Source organism: Lutra lutra, chromosome 17 (assembly GCF_902655055.1).
Source record: "Lutra lutra chromosome 17, mLutLut1.2, whole genome shotgun sequence".
Taxonomy (NCBI): domain Eukaryota; kingdom Metazoa; phylum Chordata; class Mammalia; order Carnivora; family Mustelidae; genus Lutra; species Lutra lutra.
This window is the reverse complement of record NC_062294.1, coordinates 12,205,288-12,226,693: the sequence shown is the minus strand read 5'-3', so window position 1 is coordinate 12,226,693 and position 21,406 is coordinate 12,205,288. Positions and strand designations below refer to the sequence as shown.

The 21,406-nt window shown below is 41.6% G+C and overlaps 1 protein-coding gene across 2 annotated transcripts in view; it reads right to left on the bottom strand.

Moving 5' to 3' along the window:
* RFWD3 (ring finger and WD repeat domain 3) overlaps positions 1–21,406 on the bottom strand; it is a 60,860-nt gene that overhangs the window by 3,579 nt on the left and 35,875 nt on the right. For both annotated transcript variants that reach the window (XM_047711023.1, XM_047711022.1), the window contains 8 exons: positions 21,121–21,312; positions 20,930–21,021; positions 9,428–9,542; positions 8,685–8,913; positions 5,428–5,578; positions 4,072–4,248; positions 2,105–2,319; positions 1,033–1,244 (listed from right to left, as the gene is read on the bottom strand). In XM_047711023.1, the coding sequence (XP_047566979.1) occupies positions 1,033–1,244; positions 2,105–2,319; positions 4,072–4,248; positions 5,428–5,578; positions 8,685–8,913; positions 9,428–9,542; positions 20,930–21,021; positions 21,121–21,312 (1,383 nt within the window). The remainder of the gene's footprint in view (positions 1–1,032; positions 1,245–2,104; positions 2,320–4,071; positions 4,249–5,427; positions 5,579–8,684; positions 8,914–9,427; positions 9,543–20,929; positions 21,022–21,120; positions 21,313–21,406) is intronic.

Below are 21,406 nucleotides of genomic sequence, written 5' to 3'. Positions count from 1 at the left end.
ACCCTGGGATCATGACCTGAGCCGAAGGCAGAGGCTTTAACCCACTGAGCCACCCAGGTGCCCCCAGATTATCAACTTCTTACCGTATCTGCTTTACTAATTCTATTTTGATTTTTTTCTTCTTACTTCATGTCATTTTACCCTTACTCTATAGTGGTGCTACCTAAACTGGTGACCACTAGCCACATAAGGCTATTTAAATTAAAATTAAATAAAAACTTAAAAATTAAGTTCTTCACTCACACTAATCACGTTTCAACTGCTTGTGTGGCTGGTGCAACCCTACTGGTCAGCCACACTTCAAAGCTTCATTAGATTTAGGTTCAAGGGCGTCTCACTGAAGGTGCCATGTGCTTCATATTATCTTACATTAAGAGGCAAATTAGTTCTTGTAAACTTACTTACAGCAATGTTAAGGTTAATCAATGCGTCCAGATCATGACAGACTGACCCTCCATTGTACAATTCCCCATCAACCATTCATTTGTTGGTTTCACCCTGAATTCATGAAACTGTTGCTTGAATCAATTATTCTATCTATTTCTTTTAAAACATTTTATTTATTCATTCGAAAGAGAGAGAGCACAAGCAGGGGGAGAAGGAGAAGCAGACTCCCCACTGAGCAGGGAGCCCGATGTATGGCTTGATCCCAGGACCCTGAGATTGTGACCCAAGCAGAAAGCAGATGTTTAACTGACTGAGCCGCTGAGCCCCCCAGGCGCCTCTGAATCAATTATTTTATAGGGGTTTCAGTAGTTCCTTTTTTTTTTCTTTTTAAGATTCACAAGATGGCCCACAGGATACTCAGCTAACATAAAAAAGAATGAGGTGAATCTACAGATATTGAAATGGAAAGATATCCAAGCTAGGAAGTTAAAGGAGAGAGGAGCAAATTACAGAGCAGGATGTAAAGTGTGACTTGTATAAAAATAAACAACGCTACACACACACATACACAGGGATGTGCAATCATGGAGAACTTCAGCTTTTTGCTCTACACACTTCAGTATAAAAAAAAAATAATATGCTCACCAGGGCAGAATTTGATGCTTCATCCCCAGTAGACACCAGGATGCTGCCATCATTCCCTGGGTTTTGGAAAATGGCACTTTTGGTCAGTAGTTTGCAAGTGGGTCCCCCGAGGAACGTTTGTACAGGATGGCAGGAACAGACCGGCTCTCCAGCATCATCCAGCTTGTAGGACATCTCCATCAAAACACTTCGTAAAGTGTTGTGATTTTTATCTACAGGACAGAGAACAAATCTGGCTTCATGAGGATGACCCAAAGAAATGAAGGGAGTACCTCAGCTGCTTACAGACCCCCCAAGTGGGAGAGCCACAATTCATCAAGCTGTTAAGAACAGCAACAAAGCAACCGTAATAACAAGAACAAAATGAAACACAGCATAACTGAAATTCAGAACCCCAGGCTAAGATAAAGTAAGTTATCTACAACAGATTTCTTTTTTCAAGATTTTATTTATTTATTTGACAGACCGAGATCACAAGTAGGCAGAGAGGAAGGCAGAGAGAGAGAGAGGGAAGCAGGCTCCCCACCGAGCAGAGAGCCCGATGTGGGGCTCGATCCCAGGACCCTGGGATCATGACCTGAGCGGAAGGCAGAGGCTTTAACCCACTGAGCCACCCAGGTGCCCCTCTACAACAGATTTTTGCCTATAAGGGCAATAATTTTGAGCGTAAGCTATCCTTTTTAGTGAAATCCCTGTATTCTGCCAGACCCCGGCTCAGGTTTTTATCTTCCTTAAGGTCAAGCAGAAGAAGATACGGAACTGCACTGAGGGTGGCTCACTGGCCTCAATTCCAGGCCTCCTCATTCCAGAACTGCCTAAATCACAGGAGCCCCTCAGGTGGCTGACTCACACCAAGGAGTACCTAGAAGAATCCGCAGACAAGTGAGAAGCAGAGACAGGCTCCAAAGAGCAATGTGGGGCCACCAGCCCCCATGTAGTAGCATGAGCCATTAGTCTGTGAGGGGCTTCCCAGTGCCACCGGAAGGGTAGGGCAAGACCTCCTGTCCTTCCCTGAAACGATCCGCTCCCAGACAAACCACAGGAGGTCCCACAAGGACATCCCAACACTCACCAGGCCTGTAGGTCACAAGACAATGCCGGGTGCTGCTCTCCGTCTGAAAGTCTACGCAGCCCCCTGGCTCCATGGGCAGCACATGAGGCCAATGAGAAAAGCCCATTCTGAGCTCCCAGAAGGAAGCATTCTCCAAGGTTCCAGCCAACACCCCACCATATGGAAATGCAGCTGAGGCAGCTCTGGGTATGTATGACAGGGATACCAGCGGGCATCTAAAGGGGAAGAAATGAAACCATGTTTCACATTCCAGTACCTGTACTGCTCCAGACCCCACTGCCAGGAGCCCAAGCACAGTCCTACCTCTATAGAAGAGGTTAAAGACCTTCCGTGGGTCACTGTCCTTTGACATTTGATAAAAACTACTAACCCTCTCTGTAGAAACAAGAGTATACCTATAATCTCTGCAGCCAATTTCAGAGGAGATATCACACATTTGAAAAACAGTGTAAAAAAAATGTAACAAAAAAAGGACTAGGAAATCTGATAGTACAAGATCACAAATACAAGGAAGAAGAAACATTGACTGTTGTTGAAGTTTCTAATAAGGGGGTTGGCCACATACACGAGTAAAGTCCGAAAGGAAATCCAGCTTACACATCGGATAAAGCTTCCAAGCTGGATCGGATAGACCCTTCAATTCAAATACTGCCTAAAGCAACTGCCTTTTTTTTTTTTTTTTTTTTAAATTTAAGTCATCTTTCCACCCAACGTGGAGTTCTAACTCGTGACCCTGAGATCAAGAGTCACATGTTCTTCCAACGAAGCCAGCCAGGGGCCCCTGAAGCAACTACATTTTAATTCAAAAACAAGACTGTTTCTTTAGAAATTTTCTAAATCTCTTTCTGCAAGCACATGACCAGAACTGTGTGCCAAGAATTCTCTCAGAAGTATCAGCCGGCGACTCTGCTCTGATGAACTTTGTTTCTGCTGCACTTGCCGAAGCGGTCGCTTTGCCTGCTTTCTTTCACTGCCCTGTCACAGTGAAGCAAACGGAGGCAGGAGTGAGCACTCCATACAAATACTTTCCTGGCTGTTTGCTCTACTTTATTTTTTGCCTGCTCTGCCTGCATCTGCTGACATCAAGGGCAGGCCCCATGTCGGCTGGGAGTTCACATCTGTCACCTTCAGGCCCACAGACCACATACTGGAAGCATGAGTCTGCCCCACCCCGATGAGAGGACGCCAGAGTGCTGACCTAGGTTCAGTAACCATTACTCTATCACTGCTATGGTGATATCTTTCTGTTTAGATCCCTATGCCCCCTTTTTAATATATGTTCACACTGGAAATGGAAATTCTCTTTTAAGATACTTCTCATTTTGGTCTAGGTCAGATTCCTCTTCTCGTTTTGAGAATTTTATGCCTTCAGGAGCTTATTACGCCCAAATGGGACCAAACACATTCTGCAGTCACAGTGGTGTTACCACCACTCACCCTCAGAACCCCGGCTGACTCTGAAAACCAGCGAACTCTGTAATGGGATTATAAAGGATTCGTTGTCGTAACATGGCATCTTCCGACCAACTTGGTCTAGCTGGAGGTTAGGGAAATTTTCAATCATTTTTTTTCAGGCCCACCCTTTACTGATCTCTTCCTGTGCATCTGACATGTGGCTATTAAAACAAGTCTCTGTAACAGGCCAAGAACTATGACCAAGGTCACACAGTTCCTATGCAGTGGAGCCGGGTCTGGAACACAGATCTGACTTCATTTTGCCACGCTGGGTGATGAGTGACTATATGAACCTGGCTATACTTGGCATCAGGGCTTCCTACCATGCAGAAATAGCATGAACACACAGAAAGATTCTTACTGAGTCCTAAGCGAGAATGCATCACCGTACACAGAGAATTGTTCTCTGTGAGGAATTCTGACCAAACATCAAACATTGTCAAAAGACAGGACTCATATGATGGTCCAAGAGAAAGTTGCTACCTACAGGGAAAACCTAAGTGGTCCCCTACCTGGCTTTCTGAGGTACTAACTCCTCAATATGACAGCTTGTGTTTCGAAGGTCATACACCAGGATCGAACCATTGACCAGTCCAGCATAGATGTGATTGCTTTCATCAAGACACCAGCAGCAGCTCCAGACAGGGCGTCCAGCATTGTAAGTCTGGACTACTGTGTTTGTCTCCAGGCTGTAGAGATACAAGACTTTTACAACAATGTATTAAGAAAATCAAATATATAACAAAGATGTAAAGATTATAATTTTAGTGATAATCTTTTAAGAACACACCCACACACCCAAACTATTTGGGATTCCCAATTTCCTGCAGGGACTGCCCACATAACCCCTTTCAATTCCAAAATATTTGTTTTGAGGGACACAGGCTTTCCTCTTGAAATGTAAGGAAAATAAAAGAATAAGTTAAAGAGGTATTTAAACAGTACATTCCCCGTTCTACCCCAATTCTCTGTAATTATCTATTATATAGGTAATCAATATTCAAGGCTGAAAAATTAGAATATACCTATGAGAGAAACAAAAACTAACACTCCAACCACCCAGAGGAAGTAATCAATAACTTTGGTCTTTAACTGGCTCTTCTTTCACCTATTTTTTTTAACACAACTAGGAAAAAATATCATTTTATATATACGTATAAAACATAACGCTACATTGAGATTCAGGGCTAATTAAGCCGAAGCATTCTTGAAAAATCAAAGGCTTATCAGGCCTGATGGTGATATCATGATGTCCTTCAGATTTAACCGTGGAACAGGAAGCCAACTATCAGATGTCTGATCAGAACTACTTTCTAAAGATGAAGGCCCTGAGACCCATTCAGATCGGGTTCATAGCAATCGCAGGGCATGTGAAAGATAAAAGGAAGTTAACCGAGGGTTACTGATAAGAGAAGTCAGGGCACCCCAGGAGAATGAGTTCCTGGAGAGTATTTTTGTTCCGTAGGATGATCCCGGAAATAGACCAGTAATAAGCAGGTCCAAGATGGTACGGCAACTCCACGGTGCCCAGCACGACAGCTTCCTCCATGCCGTCATTCGACCATCGAGGGTGTTCCTCTCATCTGTCTGGCTTAAGATGTATTTTGTAACACAGATAATTTAAAAAACCCCAAAAACCAAAAAATAGGGCATTGCACATACTGTCGTGGAACCTGTCTTATCTACTTTGAAAAGCAATACATTTTAAATTTAATGAACTGGATCTCAGAAGACAATGCCACACACACACACACACACACACACACACACACACACACGAAGCTAAGGCCATCCTAACACGGATATTAATTTCCACACTGTTCAATGCTAACCAGACTAGGCCCCAACCTCCTCCCCGAAGCACCCACCTGGTCAGTTTAACAGTGCTGTCTAGGGATGCTGAGAGCAGTAAGCCTTGGGACCTACTGCTGAAAGCCAGTCCACGGATCTGTTTGCCATGCATGGCAATGTACTGACTGCTTTTCATGTTGGCAGTACTCAACATCTTAACACCAAAGCCTGCCAAAGACAAGAGAGCGTGAAATCACTGGAAGTCAATTTAAGGCAAAGCAAACCACCTTTTCAAGTAGCTCTTTTGTTCAGCTTTCCTGGCATATAAATCCCTGGAAAACAGCCAGTCAGACAAAGAAAATAAAAATTCCCCAGGGTTATAGTTGTTTTAAAAAGTATATTCCACTCCAAATGTCCAACCACAGGTGAAGAGATAAATCACTATATTCACATATACACAGAATACTAGCCAGCAATACAAAGACATAAACTACTGATAAATACAATAATATGGACGAATCTCTGTAACTTTATGCTGAAAGAAGCCAGACAAAAAAGCTAATACTGTATGAGTACAATTATGTAAAATTCTAGAAAATGCAAACTGATGTATATTGACAGAAAGTAGATGAGTGGCTGCCTGGGGATGAGGAGAGGAGGGAGGGGCAGATAGGAGATGGATTATAAAGGGCATGAGAAAACTCTGGGGGAAAAGATGGGTTCATTATCTCGATCATGGGGATGGTTTCAGGGCTGTACACATATATCAAAATTCATCCAACTATACTTTCAATATGTGCAATTTAGTGTATGTCAGTCAAATTTCAATAAAGCTATTAATATAGATATCCACAGAGAGTGAAGATGAAGAAAAAGTGAACAATAAAGAGTGGAGATGGGTGATTTCTGTGTCAGGTGGTCAAGATATACTATATTTGTCTGAATGGAATAAAAACAGATGACACTTCAAGTATTCTAATCAATTTGCATCATTTCAGAAGAAGAAAAAAAATCCCCCACCAAAATTTGTCCTTTTTAATTTATTGATACTCTGTTCTATTCCGAGACTCTTGACAATATATAATTATCTATTATTATCCAAGTTATCCATGAACAGAATTTCTCAAATCCTAGAATCAAGACACCCTTGAGTCACACTTTAGCTTCTCTGGGGAAACAAGTGGGAAAAGTTCATTGTTTTCTCCTGAAACAGAATCAGGAGAGCCAGAAGACAAAGAGGGAAACTACAGGCTTTAAATCAACAGGAACACGAATACTGGCCTAATTCATGATCAAGGGAAACAAAGAGAAATTAGCATCAACAGGCTATCAAGAGCTGGCTGTGCTGTGTGGGATAGATGCATTAAGGAAAAAGGAACAGATCACCCCCATTCCATTGCTGGGGAAACAATTCAAATAAATAAATATTTTCCCAGTTGTAGGGAAGGCTTTTATGATACTTTATTAAAGATGTGGATGGGCTATAAACGTTATAAATAATCCTTCTATGTTCCCCTTAACTGGAGCTACTCTCAACTCCCAGCTATCAGTGAACGGAAAAATAAGCAATAATGAAGGAATGCTACTTCTAATCCTATATATACCTAAGTTAAGGGGGACACAGTTGTGAAGCGTTTGAATGAAACTTGTTAAGTGGGTAAACAGGAAATCAGGCTGAAGCAAAAGGACCTGACAGCTGGGAGAAATCACATGGTAAAAATTATGCAAAGAAACATCTAATTAGGAATGATTTAACTGGGCATGTGAGGAGATTTGGTTTTCAACATTACGACAACCTAAAATTAAGCTTTTAAAAAGGCACAAAATATGAGACTATTTAATATTTACTATATTATTATCAATATTAATCAATGTATTTCCAAATTCTTTTATTCAAAATTTCTCTGTTTGAATACTACTGAAAATAAGTATTAAATCTTGTTTCAACTTGAATTAGCCCTTGGGATAGTCTTTTTTTTTTTTTTTTAAAGATTTATTTATTTATTTTAGAGAGACAGTGAGTGAGAGAGACAGCAGGAACAAGCAAGGGGTAGAGTAAAGGAATAGGGAGAGAAACTCAAGCAGATTCCCTGCTAAGCACAGAGTCCAACTGGGGGCTGGATCCCATGACCCTGAGATCGCGACCTGAGCCAAAATCAAGAGCAGGATGCTATACTGACTGAGCCACCCAGGACAGCGTTTTTAAAAATATGTCCAGGGGCGCCTGGGTGGCTCAGTGGGTTAGAGCTTCTTTCTTCAGCTCAGTCATGATCCTAGGGTCCTGGGATCGAGCCCCAAATCGGGTTCTCTGCTCAGCTGGGGAGCCTGCTTCCTCCTTTCTCTCTGCCTACTTATGATCTCTGTCTGTCAAATAAATAAATAAAATCTTACAAAAAAAAAATTTCCAGGGATGCCTGGGTGGCTCAGTGGATTAAGCCTGTGCCTTCAGCTTGGGTCATGGTCTCGGGGTCCAGGGATTGAGCCCCACATAGGCTCTCTGGTCAGCAAGGAGCCTGCTCCCCCACCCCCCCCACCTGCCTTTCTGGCTGCTTGTGATCTCTCTGTCAAATAAATCAATAAAATCTTAAAAAAAAAAAAATTTCCAGTCTCGGGGCACCCGTCTGGCTCAGTCGGTAGAGCATGTGACTCCTGATGTCAGGGTCCTAAGTCTGAGCCCCACGTTGGGTGGAGAAATTATTTAAAAAACAAGTAAACAAACAAACAAACAAACAAACTTAAATTCAAGTCTCATACTCTCCCGACTAAGCCTGTCGGGTGCCCCCATGAATCTGTACCTTTAACAGGACAGAAAGGGGGTGCTGTTCTTCTCCTAGGACTACACCAGTAACCCATGCTTCCAAGTACCCTCCCTGCTCTTTTTTTTTTTTTTTTTATAAAGATTTTATTTATTTATTTGACAGAGAGAGATCACAAGCAGGCAGAGAGGCAGGCAGAGAGACAGGAGGAAGCAGGCTCCCTGCTGAGCAGAGAGCCCGATGCGGGACTCGATCCCAGGACTCCGAGATCATGACCTGAGCCGAAGGCAGCGGCTTAACCCACTGAGCCACCCAGGCGCCCTCTCCCTGCTCTTACTTTATCACAGGTATTAATTCGCATTTCTGAGCTCTGGGTGAATACATGTACAGAATGAAGCCAACGGACAGGTATCTCTGCAGCCCCTGCAGAGAATCGGCATTAAAGGACTAGGGAAGGTGGTCTGGCGGGCTGTGGTCAGTGTTCACCCGCTAGTGAGTCCTGGATTCTGCAAACAGGGAACAGAGAAGCAAATGAAGTCCAATAATGAACACGAAGGCTGAGGTGCTTGACCGCTCACCTGGCAGGAAGGAGGCCTGAGGAGAAGGCTGTGACACCACCAGGCAGCTCAGAGCATCACAGTATGCCATGATGCGGCAGTTTCCTGTCTGAGACACCGTGAAGGTCTTCTGGAAATGGTACTTGTGCTGGTTCTGGCTGGAGGGCAGGCAGTTCAGGGAACGTGCTTGGGAGCCCCTGGGGGGCTGTGAAATCTGATCCCGATGCTGCACAATAAGTTTCTGCAAGTCCTAAAATGAAAGCCATGTTGTAAGTGTGAAGCCTTTTTGTCTGATGCTCCCCTCCTGCACAATCCCTTCATCTGACATGGGGACGTTTTTTATCTGTTACATGGAAATGCTGACATGAGTCCGAGAGAGAGCCCCGCAGCCATTCTCCCCTATTTCAACCAGCAACTAAGCCAACAAGAGCCCAGATCAGAAAGTATGAGGGCTGGAAGTCTTCAGTGGTCATCTTGGCTACACCCCTCATTTTCTTGGTAGGTTCAGGGAGGTAAAATGACTGAGAATTTGAATTATCAGCCTGCTGTTTAATTGGTTCAAAGTTCAAACTGCTGAATTCATCCCAAAGTGTGTATACTTCCGATAAACGCCCTAATCAAAAATAGAATAAAGAGGTGGTCTTGTTTGCTCCTTGAAAAGCTTGGTAAATCCTTCTTTGTATCTGAGATGAACCGAAGCTCTGTTTAGATTCCTTCTCCACTCCTATCCCCGAAGTTCTCTGGATGAGGACCGGAGAACCTACCTGCACACGACTATGAAGCTTACTGCACTCGTCAGTGAGGACTTGAAGCTGGAGCCGGCACTGCGCCGATTCTAACTCGGCCTGCTTCCTCAGCATCTGCTCCTTCAGTAAGGAACTAGAAGGGGAAGCCAGCAACAGGGGAAGATGAGAAGGCCACAGAGACTTGCCAACAAGACGTCAGATTAAGTTTATGCTATGATAAGTTTTTGCTGTAAATACATCATGATGGTGAATAAAACACAACAAAAGAAAAAGTCTCACATCCAGAAACACTACAGAAAGTAGCATGCAGGGCTGAACTCAGGAGTCACTGGGATTCAGCGTTAACGCTGGCAGTGATGAGCAGGAATCTGGCTCTTACTAGGGAATGAGACTAAAAATGCAAAAATGCCAGATGACGGGACAGAGCCAAGCTCACTGCTAGATTTAGAGCCAAATATAAGAGTAAAATGACAATTTTTTAGAAAGATTTTATTTATTTATTTGACAGACAGAGATCACAGGTAGGCAGAGAGGCAGGCAGAGAGAGAGGAAGGGAAGCAGGCTCCCCACTGAGCAGAGAGCCCAATGTGGAGCTCGATCCCAAGACCCTGGGATCATGACCTGAGCCAAAGGCAGAGGCTTTAACCCACTGAGCCACCCAGGCGCCCCTATAAGAGTAAAATGACAATGTTAAAAGAGCAAGGCTTCCTGGCGGATTAAAAGAAAATAGTAAGTTACCAGTTCATCAGATACTGAAATTAAATAATACCACAAAAATAAGGCTGAAATTAAAAAGATAGAAGGTATATACTGGGAAAATGCTAAGACCAGTTAGAATTAGAAAGCATGAACAGGCATAAAGAGGAACAATGCATAATGAAAAAAATACCTTCACCAAGAATAAAAATTATAGATCTGCATGTACCTAAAGACACTTTCAAAATATGCAAAAAATAAAAAAAAGATTTCCACTCAGAAAACAGGATAGAAAAAAGATGAAAACTTGAAACGAAGAGATAAAGCCACCCTATTTATCTTCATGGAACGTTCAAGAGAGCCCACAAACCATTTAGCAAGGTGCTAGAATTAAGATCAAGAAAATTAAGTTGGGGCCCCTGGCTGGCTCAGTCAGAGAAACACGTGACTCTTGATCTCAGGGTTACTGAGTTCAAACCCCACAGTAGGTATACAGAATAATGAAAAAAATAAATGAACTTAAAAAAAAATTAGATCAACAGCATTTCCCATATGCCAGATAACTGGTTAGTAAATGTAATAGAAAAAAAAAATCACTCACGAGAGCAATCTAACAAGAGCAACCTAGGAATAAAGTTAAAGGGTATGAAAGACCTTTATGAAGAAAGTACACTTGTAAAAGGCATCAGAAGACAGTGAATAGTGGAAGGATATTATATAATATTCACAGCTGGAATGACTCAAAATCAAGAAGATAGAACTTCTCAAGTTACTCTAAAAATTTAATGCAATTTCCATCAAGATTTCAAAGGGAACTTTTCCTTTTGAAATCTTGATGGAAATTGCATTAAATAGAACTTAGGAAACTAATTTTAAAATTAAGAGCAAAATGCCAAGAATATCAAAGTCAATTTGCAGAACAAGGTGGGAGGAAGTATTTTAAAGTTACAATAAATTATAACTTCAGAATACTGAGGCAAGAATTAACAAAGAGACCATGGAACCTAAAACTCAAAAACTTAATCTAGGATACAGGCAGCAATGAAGACTTATAGAGGAAGAACATATTACTTAATAATTACACTGCAACACCTGGTTATCCATAAAACTAGGTTTAAAAAAATATTTAAAACCTACATAAAAAGCAATTTTTTAAAAAAGATTTTATTTGACACAGAGAGCGAGAGAGATCACAAGTAGGCAGAGCAGCAGGCAGAGAAAGAGGGGGAAGCAGGCTCTCTGCTGAGCAGAGAGCCCGATAACGGGGGTCAATCCCAGGACCCTGAGATCATGATCTGAGCCGAAGGCAGAAGCTTAACCCACTGAGCTACCCAGGCACCCCAAAAAATAAAAAATTTTGAAGAACCTTTAGAAGAAGTCGTCTTTATGAAGCAGTGCACAAACCCCACCCCCCACAAAACAAGAGATAAATAACTGTATTAAAATTAAAAACTCATGTTCAACAAAAGATAACATAAACATGTTAAAGAGACAAGCCACAGACTGGGAGATGCTATTTGCAACCTGCAAAGAATCAGTACATGTAACCCCTGAACAACATGGGTTTGAGCTGCACTGGCCCACTTACTGTGGATTTTTTTTTTCAATAAATACACTGGAAAATTTTTTGGAGATTTGCAACAATTTGAAAAAACTCATAGATAAACCTAGAAAGGTGTAGTCACATATCCTAGAAATGTGGAAAAAATTAAGAAACAGGTATTATTGTAAAGATCGAGTACGTAATACATATAACATATAAATTATATGTTAATCAACTGTTTATGTTACCAGTAAGGTTTCTAGTCAACAGCAGGCTCTTAAGGTTAAGGTTCTGGGGACTTACAAGTTATATGTGGATTTCTAACTGTGTGAGAGGTTGGTGCCTCTACCCTGAGTCAACTGTATAAGGAAGGAAAACATAATGAACTATAAATCAGTAAGAAATAAACAATGTATTTTGCTCAATATAGATGAACAAAAGATATAAACAAAATTGAGAGAAGAGTCTCATTAATAATTGAGGATATACAAATTAAGTAACTACTATTGACTCCATGAGACTGTCAAAATTAAGTCTGATAATATAAAATGGACAAGAGTATGAAAACAAAGAGAAATTTTGCTGATGGGAGTACAAATTGGAAACAGCTTCTTGGAAGAGCAATTTGACAGTAGCTAGTAAAGCTGAAATTCCATGTGACCTAGGATAAAGTATTTCCACTTCTAGGCCTAAAGACACTCTTGCCCATCTCTCTGCACCATGGCTTATATTAACAAAAACTGAAAACCACCTTAAGTGTCCACCAATACAAAACACATATAGGGAAATTTTATTATTTTTTATTTTTTAAAGATTTTTATTTATTTGACAGACAGAGATCACAGGTAGGCAGAGAGGAAGGGAAGCAGGCTCCCTGCTGAGCAGAGAGCCTGATGTAGGGCTCAATCCCACCCTGGGATCATGACCCAAGCCGAAGGCAGAGGCTTTAACCCACTGAGCCACCCAAGCCCCCCCGTATAGGGAAATTTTAAATTAGAGAACTAGAACACTCTACAGAACTAAGAATCAATAAGCTAGATGTATCCCAACCAGGATAAGTTCTCCAAACGTAATTCTAAACAAACAAACAAAAAAAAACCAAGTTACAGAGGAAAATTATAATCTAATAACATCTGCATAAAGTGTAAAAACTCTGTAAATTATACTATACATGATTTATGGTTATAGGTCCTCTGAGGAAAGGGATGAAATTAAGGAGAATGTAGTTCTCAAGGAAGCTTCCGGTTTACCTATAATGATTTTTTTTTTAAGGCCTACAGCAAATACGGCAATTTGTTAAGATCTGGTAAAGTCAAGCACAAGGGTGTTCATTTTATTAAATCTCTGTATTTATTGGCATTTTCAAAAGCTTCACATTTTCTAAAGAGGATAGGGAGCATACTGATTGATTATAGTAATCAGCAGTTTATTTTTAACTTTAATTTCCATGTAGTTAACATAGTGTTTTATTAGTTCCGGGTGTACAACACAGTGATTCAACACTTCCATGTGTTACAGTGCTCATCAAGGTAAGGGCACTCCTAATCCCCTTCACCTATTTCATCCATCCCCACACCCACCTCTGGTAACTATCTGTTTGCTCACTATACTTAAGAGTCTACTTTTTGTTTCTCTTTTTCCCCCCCTTTGCTCATTTGTTTCGTTTTTTTTTTTTTAATTCCACATAGGCATGAAATCATTTGGTATATGCCTTTCTCTAACTGGCTTATTTCACTTAGTATTACACACTCTAGCTCCATCCATGTTGTCATAAAAGGTGAGATTTCATTCTTTTCTGTGGCCAAATAAGATTCTATATTATGTATGCATGTATGTATGTGTGTATACCACCTTTTCTTTACCCAACCATCTATACCTAGTGTGCTTCCATAGTCTGGCTATGGTAAAATGCTATTTATAACATAGGGGTGCATACATCCCTTTGAATTAGTGTTTCTGTATTCTATCAGTAAACAGTAGTGTGACTAATGGATCATTGGGTAATTCCATTTTTAATATTTTGAGGAACCTCCACACCATCTTCCACAGTGGCTGTTTCGGTGTACATTCCTATGAATAGTGCGTGAGGGTTTCTTTTTCCCCACATCCTCAACAACACTTGTTTCTTGTGTTTTTGATTTTTAGACATTCTGACAGCTGTGGGGGTATAGCTTGGATTTGCATTTCTCCAATCATGAGTGACAATGAACATCTTTTCATTTGTTTCTTGGCCATCTGGAGGTCTTCTCTGGAGAAATTTGTTCACATCGTCTGCCCATTTTTTTTTTTTTAAAGATTTTATTTATTTATTTGACATACAGAGATCACAAGTAGGCAGAGAGGCAGGCAGAGAGAGAGGAAGGGAAGCAGGCTCCCTGCTAAGCAGAGAGCCCGATGTGGGGCTCCATCCCAGGGCCCTGGGATCATGACCTGAGCGGAAGGCAGAGGCTTTTAACCCACTGAGCCACCCAGGTGCCCCTTCCCATTTTTTTAAAATTGGATTATTTGTTTTGGGAGTGTTGAGTTGTATAAGTTCTTTATATATTTTGGATACTGACCCTTTATTGGATATGTCATTTGCAAATTATTTTCTCCCATTCAATAGGCTGATTTTTAGTTTTGTTACTGTTCCCTTTGATGTCCAGAAGCTGTTTATTTTGATGTTGTTCCAATAATTTATTCTTGCTTTTGTTTCCCTTGCCTCAGGAGACATATCTAGAGAGATGTTGCTACTGCTGATGGCAGAATAATTACTGCCTGCGCTCTTCTAGGCTTTCTATGGTTTCAGGTCTCACATTTAGGTCCTCAATCCATTTTGACTTTCTTTCTTTCTTTTTTTTTTTTTAAAGGTTTTATTTACTTGACACAGAGAGAGAGAGAGAGAGAGATCACAAGAAGGCAGAGAGAGAGGAGGAAGCAGGCTCCCCGCTGGGCAGAGCCCAATGCGGGGCTCGATCCCAGAACCGGGAGATTATAACAGGAGCCGAAGGCAGAGGCTTAACCCACTGAGCCACCCAGATGCCCCCATTTTGAGTTTATTCTTGTGTCTGGTGTAAGAAAGTGATCCAGTTTCATTTTTTTGTATGTTACTGTCTGGTTTTCCCAACACCATTTGTTGTTGGAAGAGACGGTCTCTTTCCCCATTGCATATTCTTTCCTGCTACATCAAAGATTTATTGATCATGTAACTGTGGATTCATTTCTGGGTTTTCTATTCTGTTCCATTGACTATGTGTCTATTTTTATGCCAGGACCATACTGTTTTGGTATGTTTTGGACCATACAGCTTTGTAGTATCACTTGAAGTCTGGAATCGTGATACCTCCAGTTTTTTTTTTTTCTTCTTCTTTTATGATTCCATACAAATTTTAGCAGGATTGTTTGTTCTGGTTTTGTGAAAAATGCTGTGGTACTTTAATAGGGATTGCATTAACTGTGTAGATTACTCTGGGTAGCACAGACATTTTAACAGTATTTGTTCTTCCAATCCATGAGCATGGAATGTCTTCATTTGTGTCATCCTCAGTTTCTTTCATCAATATTTTATAGTTTTCCACGTACAGGTCTTTCTCATAAGTTTATTCCTAGGTATTCTGTTTTTGGTGCAAATGTAAATGGGTTTTCTTAATTTCCCTTTCCGCTGCTTCATTATTAGTGTATAGAAATGGAATGGATTTCTGTATGTTGACTTTTCATTCTGCAAATTTACTACATTCATTTATCAGTTCTAGCAGTTTTTTGGTGGAGTCTTTGGGTTCTCTACATACAATATCATACCATCAGCAAATAGTGAAAGTTTTACTTCTTCCTTACCAATCTGGATGCCTTTCATTTTACTTATTTCTCTCATCCGATTGCTGTGGTAAGAGTGGACATCCTTGTCTTGTTCCTGACTTTAGGTGAAAAGCTCCCACTTTTCCCCCACGAAGGATGATTTAGCTGTGGGGTGTTTCATATAAGGGCTTTATTATATTGAGTATATTACCTTTAAACATACTTCGTTGAGATCTTATCATGAATGGATGTTGTACTTTGTCAACTGCTTTTTCTCATCTATTGAAATGATTATATGGTTTTTAACCTTTCTCTTACTGAGATGATATATCACATTAATTTACTAATAACGAACCACCCTTGTATCCTGGGAATAAATCCCATTTGATCATGGTGAATGATTTTTTTTTAATGTATTGTTGGATTTGGTTTGCTAACACTTTGGTGAGGATTTCTGAACCTATATTCATCAGTGGTATTGGCCTGTAGTTGTCTTTTTCTGTGTTGTCTTTATCTGGTATTGGTATTAGGGTGACACTTGACTCAAGGAATTAATTTCTAAGTTTCCCTTCCTCTTCTATTTTTTGAAAAAGTTTGAGAAAAATTAGGTATTGGGGAGCCTGGGTAGCTTTGTCGGTTAAGCAGTCGAATCTTGATTTGGGCTCAGGTCATGACCTTGGGGTCCTAGGGTCAAGCCTTGTGATGGGCAACACACTCAGCAGGGAGCTTGCTTCAGGATTCTCTCTCCCTCTGCCCGCCCCCCGCTAAAATAAATAAATAAATCTTAAATAAAAGGGGGGCGGGGGTGCCTGGGTGGTTCAGTGGGTTAAAGTCTCTGCCTTCAGCTCAGGTCATGATCCCAGGGTGCTGGGATCGAGCCCCGCATTGGGCTCTCTGCTCAGTGGGAAGCTGCTTCTCTTCCTCTCTCTCTCTGCCTGCCTCTTTGCCTACTTGTGATCTCCGTCTGTCAAATAAATAAATAAAATCTTTAAAAAAATAAGGTATTAACTCTTCTTTAAATGTTTGATAGAATTCATCTGTAAAGCCAACTGGTCCTGGACTTGTTTGTTGGGAGTTTTTTGAGTAATCAGCAAAGTTTTAAATATAATCATACATTAACAAACACGCCTACAAAGTTAGCTTTTTCAACAAAATTACCCTCTTCACACACCTGCCAAGTAAAAACACTAAACATTTGCTGGACCAAATAAGTTATTTGTTGGACGAAACAGAAAAAAAAAAGAAGGAAATTAAAATCATCTGTAATTCCACTACTCAGTGACTACCTGCAGTATTTACTTCGCAAAAAACATAATCACCATAATGTGCTTTTCACATGACAAAATATTACGTGCACTTTAAACATTAATTTAAATAAATGTGTAGTATCCCATCACATGGATATACCAGAGTTTACTCAACCAATTAATTCTCTCAGTTTGGATTAGCAGTGTGCTTAAATGAAAAGTCTCATGAAGTAAATCTTTTTGTTTAGAAAAATGATTCCATTTATTTACTTATTTTTATTTATTTTTTTAAAAAAGATTTTATTTATTTATTTGACAGACAGAGATCACAGTAGGCAGAGAGGCAGGCAGAGAGAGAGGAAGGGAAGCAGGCTCCCTGCTGAGCAGAGAGCCCGATGCGGGGCTCGATCCCAGGACCCTGGGATCATGACCTGAGTGAAGGCAGAGGCTTTAACCCATTGAGCCACCCAGGCGCCCCTATTTACTTATTTTTAAAGATTTTATTTTTCTATTTATTAATCTGAGAGTGAGCGAGAGAAGAAAGAACGAGGCAGGGGAGGGGCAGAGAGAGAAGCAGACCCCCTGCCGAGCAGCAAGCCTGACTGGAGGCTCTATCCCAGGACTCCAGGATCATGACCTGAGCCAAAGGCAGATGCTTAACCAACTGAGCCACCCGGGCACCCCTATTTATTTTTTAAAAGACTTATTTATTCATTTAAGAGATAGAGAGCTCACATGAGTGGGGGATGGGGCAGAGGGAGAGAATCTCAAGCAGACTCCCGCTGAGTGTAGAACCTGACGTAGGTCTTGATCTCTCAACCCATGAGATCATGACCTGAGCTGAAGCCAAGAGTCAGACACCTAATTGACTGAGCCACCCATGTGCCCCTAAGGATTTTACCTTTTTTTTTTTTTTAAAGATTTTATTTATTTATTTGACAGAGAGAAATCACAAGTAGGCAGAGAGGCAGGCAGAGAGAGAGGAGGAAGCAGGCTCCCCGCTGAGCAGAAAGCCCGATGTGGGGCTCGAACCCAGGACCTGGGATCATGACCTGAGCCGAAGGCAGCGGCTTAACCCACTGAGCCACCCAGGCGCCCCTTTTTTTAAAGATTTTATTTATTTATTTGACATACAGAGAGAGAGATCACAAGTAGGCAGAGAGGCAGGCAGAGAGAGGAGGAAGCAGGCTCCCTGCTGAGCAGAGAGCCCGATGTGGGGCTCGATCCCAGTACCCTGAGATCATGACCTGAGCCGAAGGCAGAGGCTTAACCCACCAAGCCACCCAGGTGCCCCAAGGATTTTATTTTATTTTTTTTTTTTTTAAGATTTTTTATTTATTTATTTGACAGAGAGAGAGCACAAGCAGGCAGAGAGGCAGGCAGAGAGAGAGGAGGAAGCAGGCTCCCTGCTGAGCAGAGAGCCCGATGCGGGGCTCGATCCCAGGACCCTGAGATCATGACCTGAGCCAAAGGCAGCGGCTTAACCCACTGAGCCACCCAGGCGCCCCGGATTTTACTTTTAAGTAATGTCTACACCCAGTGTGGGGCTTGAACTTACAATCAAGATCAAGAGCTGCATGTTCCACCAACTGAGCCAGCCAGGCACCACCCTCCCATTAGTAAATCCTTGTACACGTTTCTTTATAAATCATTTCTTTAGAATAAATGCCTGAAGTAGAATTACTTTTAAATGCTTCTGAAGCATAAGGCCAAGGGTCTCTCTAAATAAACAATTGTGTCAGTGTACATTCTTACCAGCACTATTATGAGAAAACCCGTATCTCTGAGATCTCGTGGTGGGTATTTTTATTTTTTTTTAATGTTCTTAAAGTTTATTTTAAGCAGTGTTATTAACAATTGTTCTTGGGCTTCCAAAATCCTGATAACTTCTTACATTGCACAACATGTGCAAAGATCCACTTAAGAATTTTCTGTGTAAGACATCCAGATGGCCAACAGACACATGAAAAAGTGCTCCACAATACTTGGCATCAGGGAAATGCAAATCAAAATCACAATGAGATACCACCTCACACCAGTGACAATGGCTGAAATTAACAAGTCAGGAAATGACAGATGCTGGCGAGGATGCGGAGAAAGGGGAACCCTCCTACACTGCTGGTGGGAATGAAAGCTGGTGCAGCCACTCTGGAAAACAGGACGGAGGTTTCTCAAAAAGTTGAAAATAGAGCTACCCTATGACCCAGCAATCGCACTACTGGGTATTTACTCTAAAGATTCAAATGTAGTGATCCGAAGGGGCACATGCACTTGAATGTTCATAGCAGCAATGTCCACAATAGCCAAACTATGGAAAGAACCTAGATGTCCATCAACAGATGAATGGATAAAGAAGATGTGGTATTATATATACAATGAAATACTATGCAGCCATCAAAATAAATGAAATCTTGCCATTTACAACAACGTGGATGGAACTAGAGGGTATTATGCTGAGCAAAATAAGTCAATCAGAAAAAGATAATTATCATATGATCTCCCTGATATGAGGAATTTGAGAGGCAACATGGGGGGTCTGGGGAGTAGGGAAGGAAAAAATGAAGCAAGACAGGATTGGGAGAGAAACAAACTGTAAGACTCTTTTTGTGTGTGTGTGTGTGTGTGTGTGTTTTGTAAGAGACTCAATCTCACAAAACAAACTGAGGGTTGCTGGGGGTAGGGGGGGTAGGGAGAAGGTGATGGGGTTATGGACATTGGGGAGGGTATGTGCTATGGTGAGTGCTGTGAAGTGTGTAAGCCTGAAGATGCACAGACCTGTATCCCTGGGGCTAATAATACATTATATGTTAATAATAATAATAAAAAAGAATCTTCTGTTGCTGTTGTGGGAGGGCTTAGGGACATGAGCAGCAAAATATGGCAACACTTGAGTAATGTGTCAGATCTTCTTTTTTGTTATTTTGTTTAAGGTATCATTAAGTCTATTATAGGGAAAAGGAGACTAAGACATGGAAAAATGTTCCAAGTGGTTATAAATTATCTACAAAGAGTAAGACAAGGAATCTCTGATTAAATGTTCATAGTATTTAGAAGCAGAGGCAGGCAGTAAATGTAAACCTTAGAGAAGAATTGGAATAAGCTCCAAAAATTCCAGGGAACCTCTCTGCCCACACCAGGTGTGAGGTATTACTGGAGGGCTGTAGGTTTCTCTATGACTTTGGATTTGGGGCGGGGGGGGGGGGGGAGCTTAAGACACCATGGTCTTGGCTTCCCTGGGTCATGTTACTGCTGGCTTAACTACCAGAGGTGATTGTGAGTTTGTGGGGATAGCTAAGTGCTCCTGCAGAAGGAAGAACTGCTCTACTCCTTCTGAATCTGCCTGCTCCAATCAGCACACAGCACTCAGGCTCGGAAAACAGAGGTTTATACGAGGCACAGAAGACAAAAAGGAGTAACTGGCATGGTCCGCCACCTGTCATCCTTCTTTTATCTTCCCCTTCTTTTTTTTTTTTTTTTAAAGATTTTATTTATTTATTTGACAGAGAGAGATCACAAGTAGACAGAGAGGCAGGCAGAGAGAGAGAGAGAGGGAAGCAGGCTCCCCGCTGAGCAGAGAGCCCGACGCGGGACTCGATCCCAGGACCCCGAGATCATGACCCGAGCCGAAGGCAGTGGCTTAACCCACTGAGCCACCCAGGCGCCCCATATCTTCCCCTTCTTTTAAGGGATTAGTTTTTCATGACCCAGGTGTCAGTCTTCCCAGAATGAAAATGTTGTATGATGAAACATGGATCAACGCTCCCTAGGTTATATGACAGAAACTTTATTTAAGCTGGCAAACAAAAACTGAAAACCAATGTATTGACTTATATAACCGAGAAATCCACTGAAGCCTAACTTCAGGCATGGCGGAACCAAGGGCCAGGAACCTCTCTTTCTCTACTTATCAGCTCTGCTTTCTTGTGCATCCAATTCATTGTCAGGTAGGCTCCCCCATTCTACAGCTGAGAAAGCACACATTCAATACGCCTGGGGCCCACAATCAGTGAGTTAGCTGAAGTCACAATTACTCGATACTCCAAAACCTCATTTTTAATGCTATATGGAGAGGAAACCATGTAGACCTCCTTCAGAAGATATGAGACATGTATTATAAATCACGATGTGGACAGATTGCCAGTGATCGCCCAGAGATCCCCCCCACCGCGCCACAGTCCAGGTAAAGCCTCAGAACCACATAAAGAGCGACTCATACCTCCTTTTCCAGACCTGTCAAGTAGGTAGATTCTTGCCGCCTACCTTTTCACGCGCTCCTGTTCACTGGTGTCCAGAGCTCTCAGGGTTCGGGCATAAAGAACAACGATGTCACTGTGCTTGGCTTTCTTGTTGCACTAAAGAGCCCAACAAGATATAATCAGCGTGGTTCTAGGAATCCTCCTGACTTAACATGTTGACTGTGCACATGCTCATTCCTTATCTATGGTTCTTACCTGGGGACATTTTCGTGCCTGGCCCTTGAGCCACTTAGAAATGCACTTATACCCAAAGAGGTGCCCACAGCGTAATGCTGAGAGTCGATGATCCCCAGCATTGGTCCAATGTTCAAAACATATTGTGCAAGTGTCCCCATCCTCATCATCCATAGAAACAGAAGGTAGAAGAGGGCTGGCCTTCTGGGGAGACTGAATGGAAACCAGAATACAATTAAATTAGAGAAAATACAGAATCAGTCTCAAAGAGGATGTGCAACTCTATCAAAGCAAAACCACACAAAAA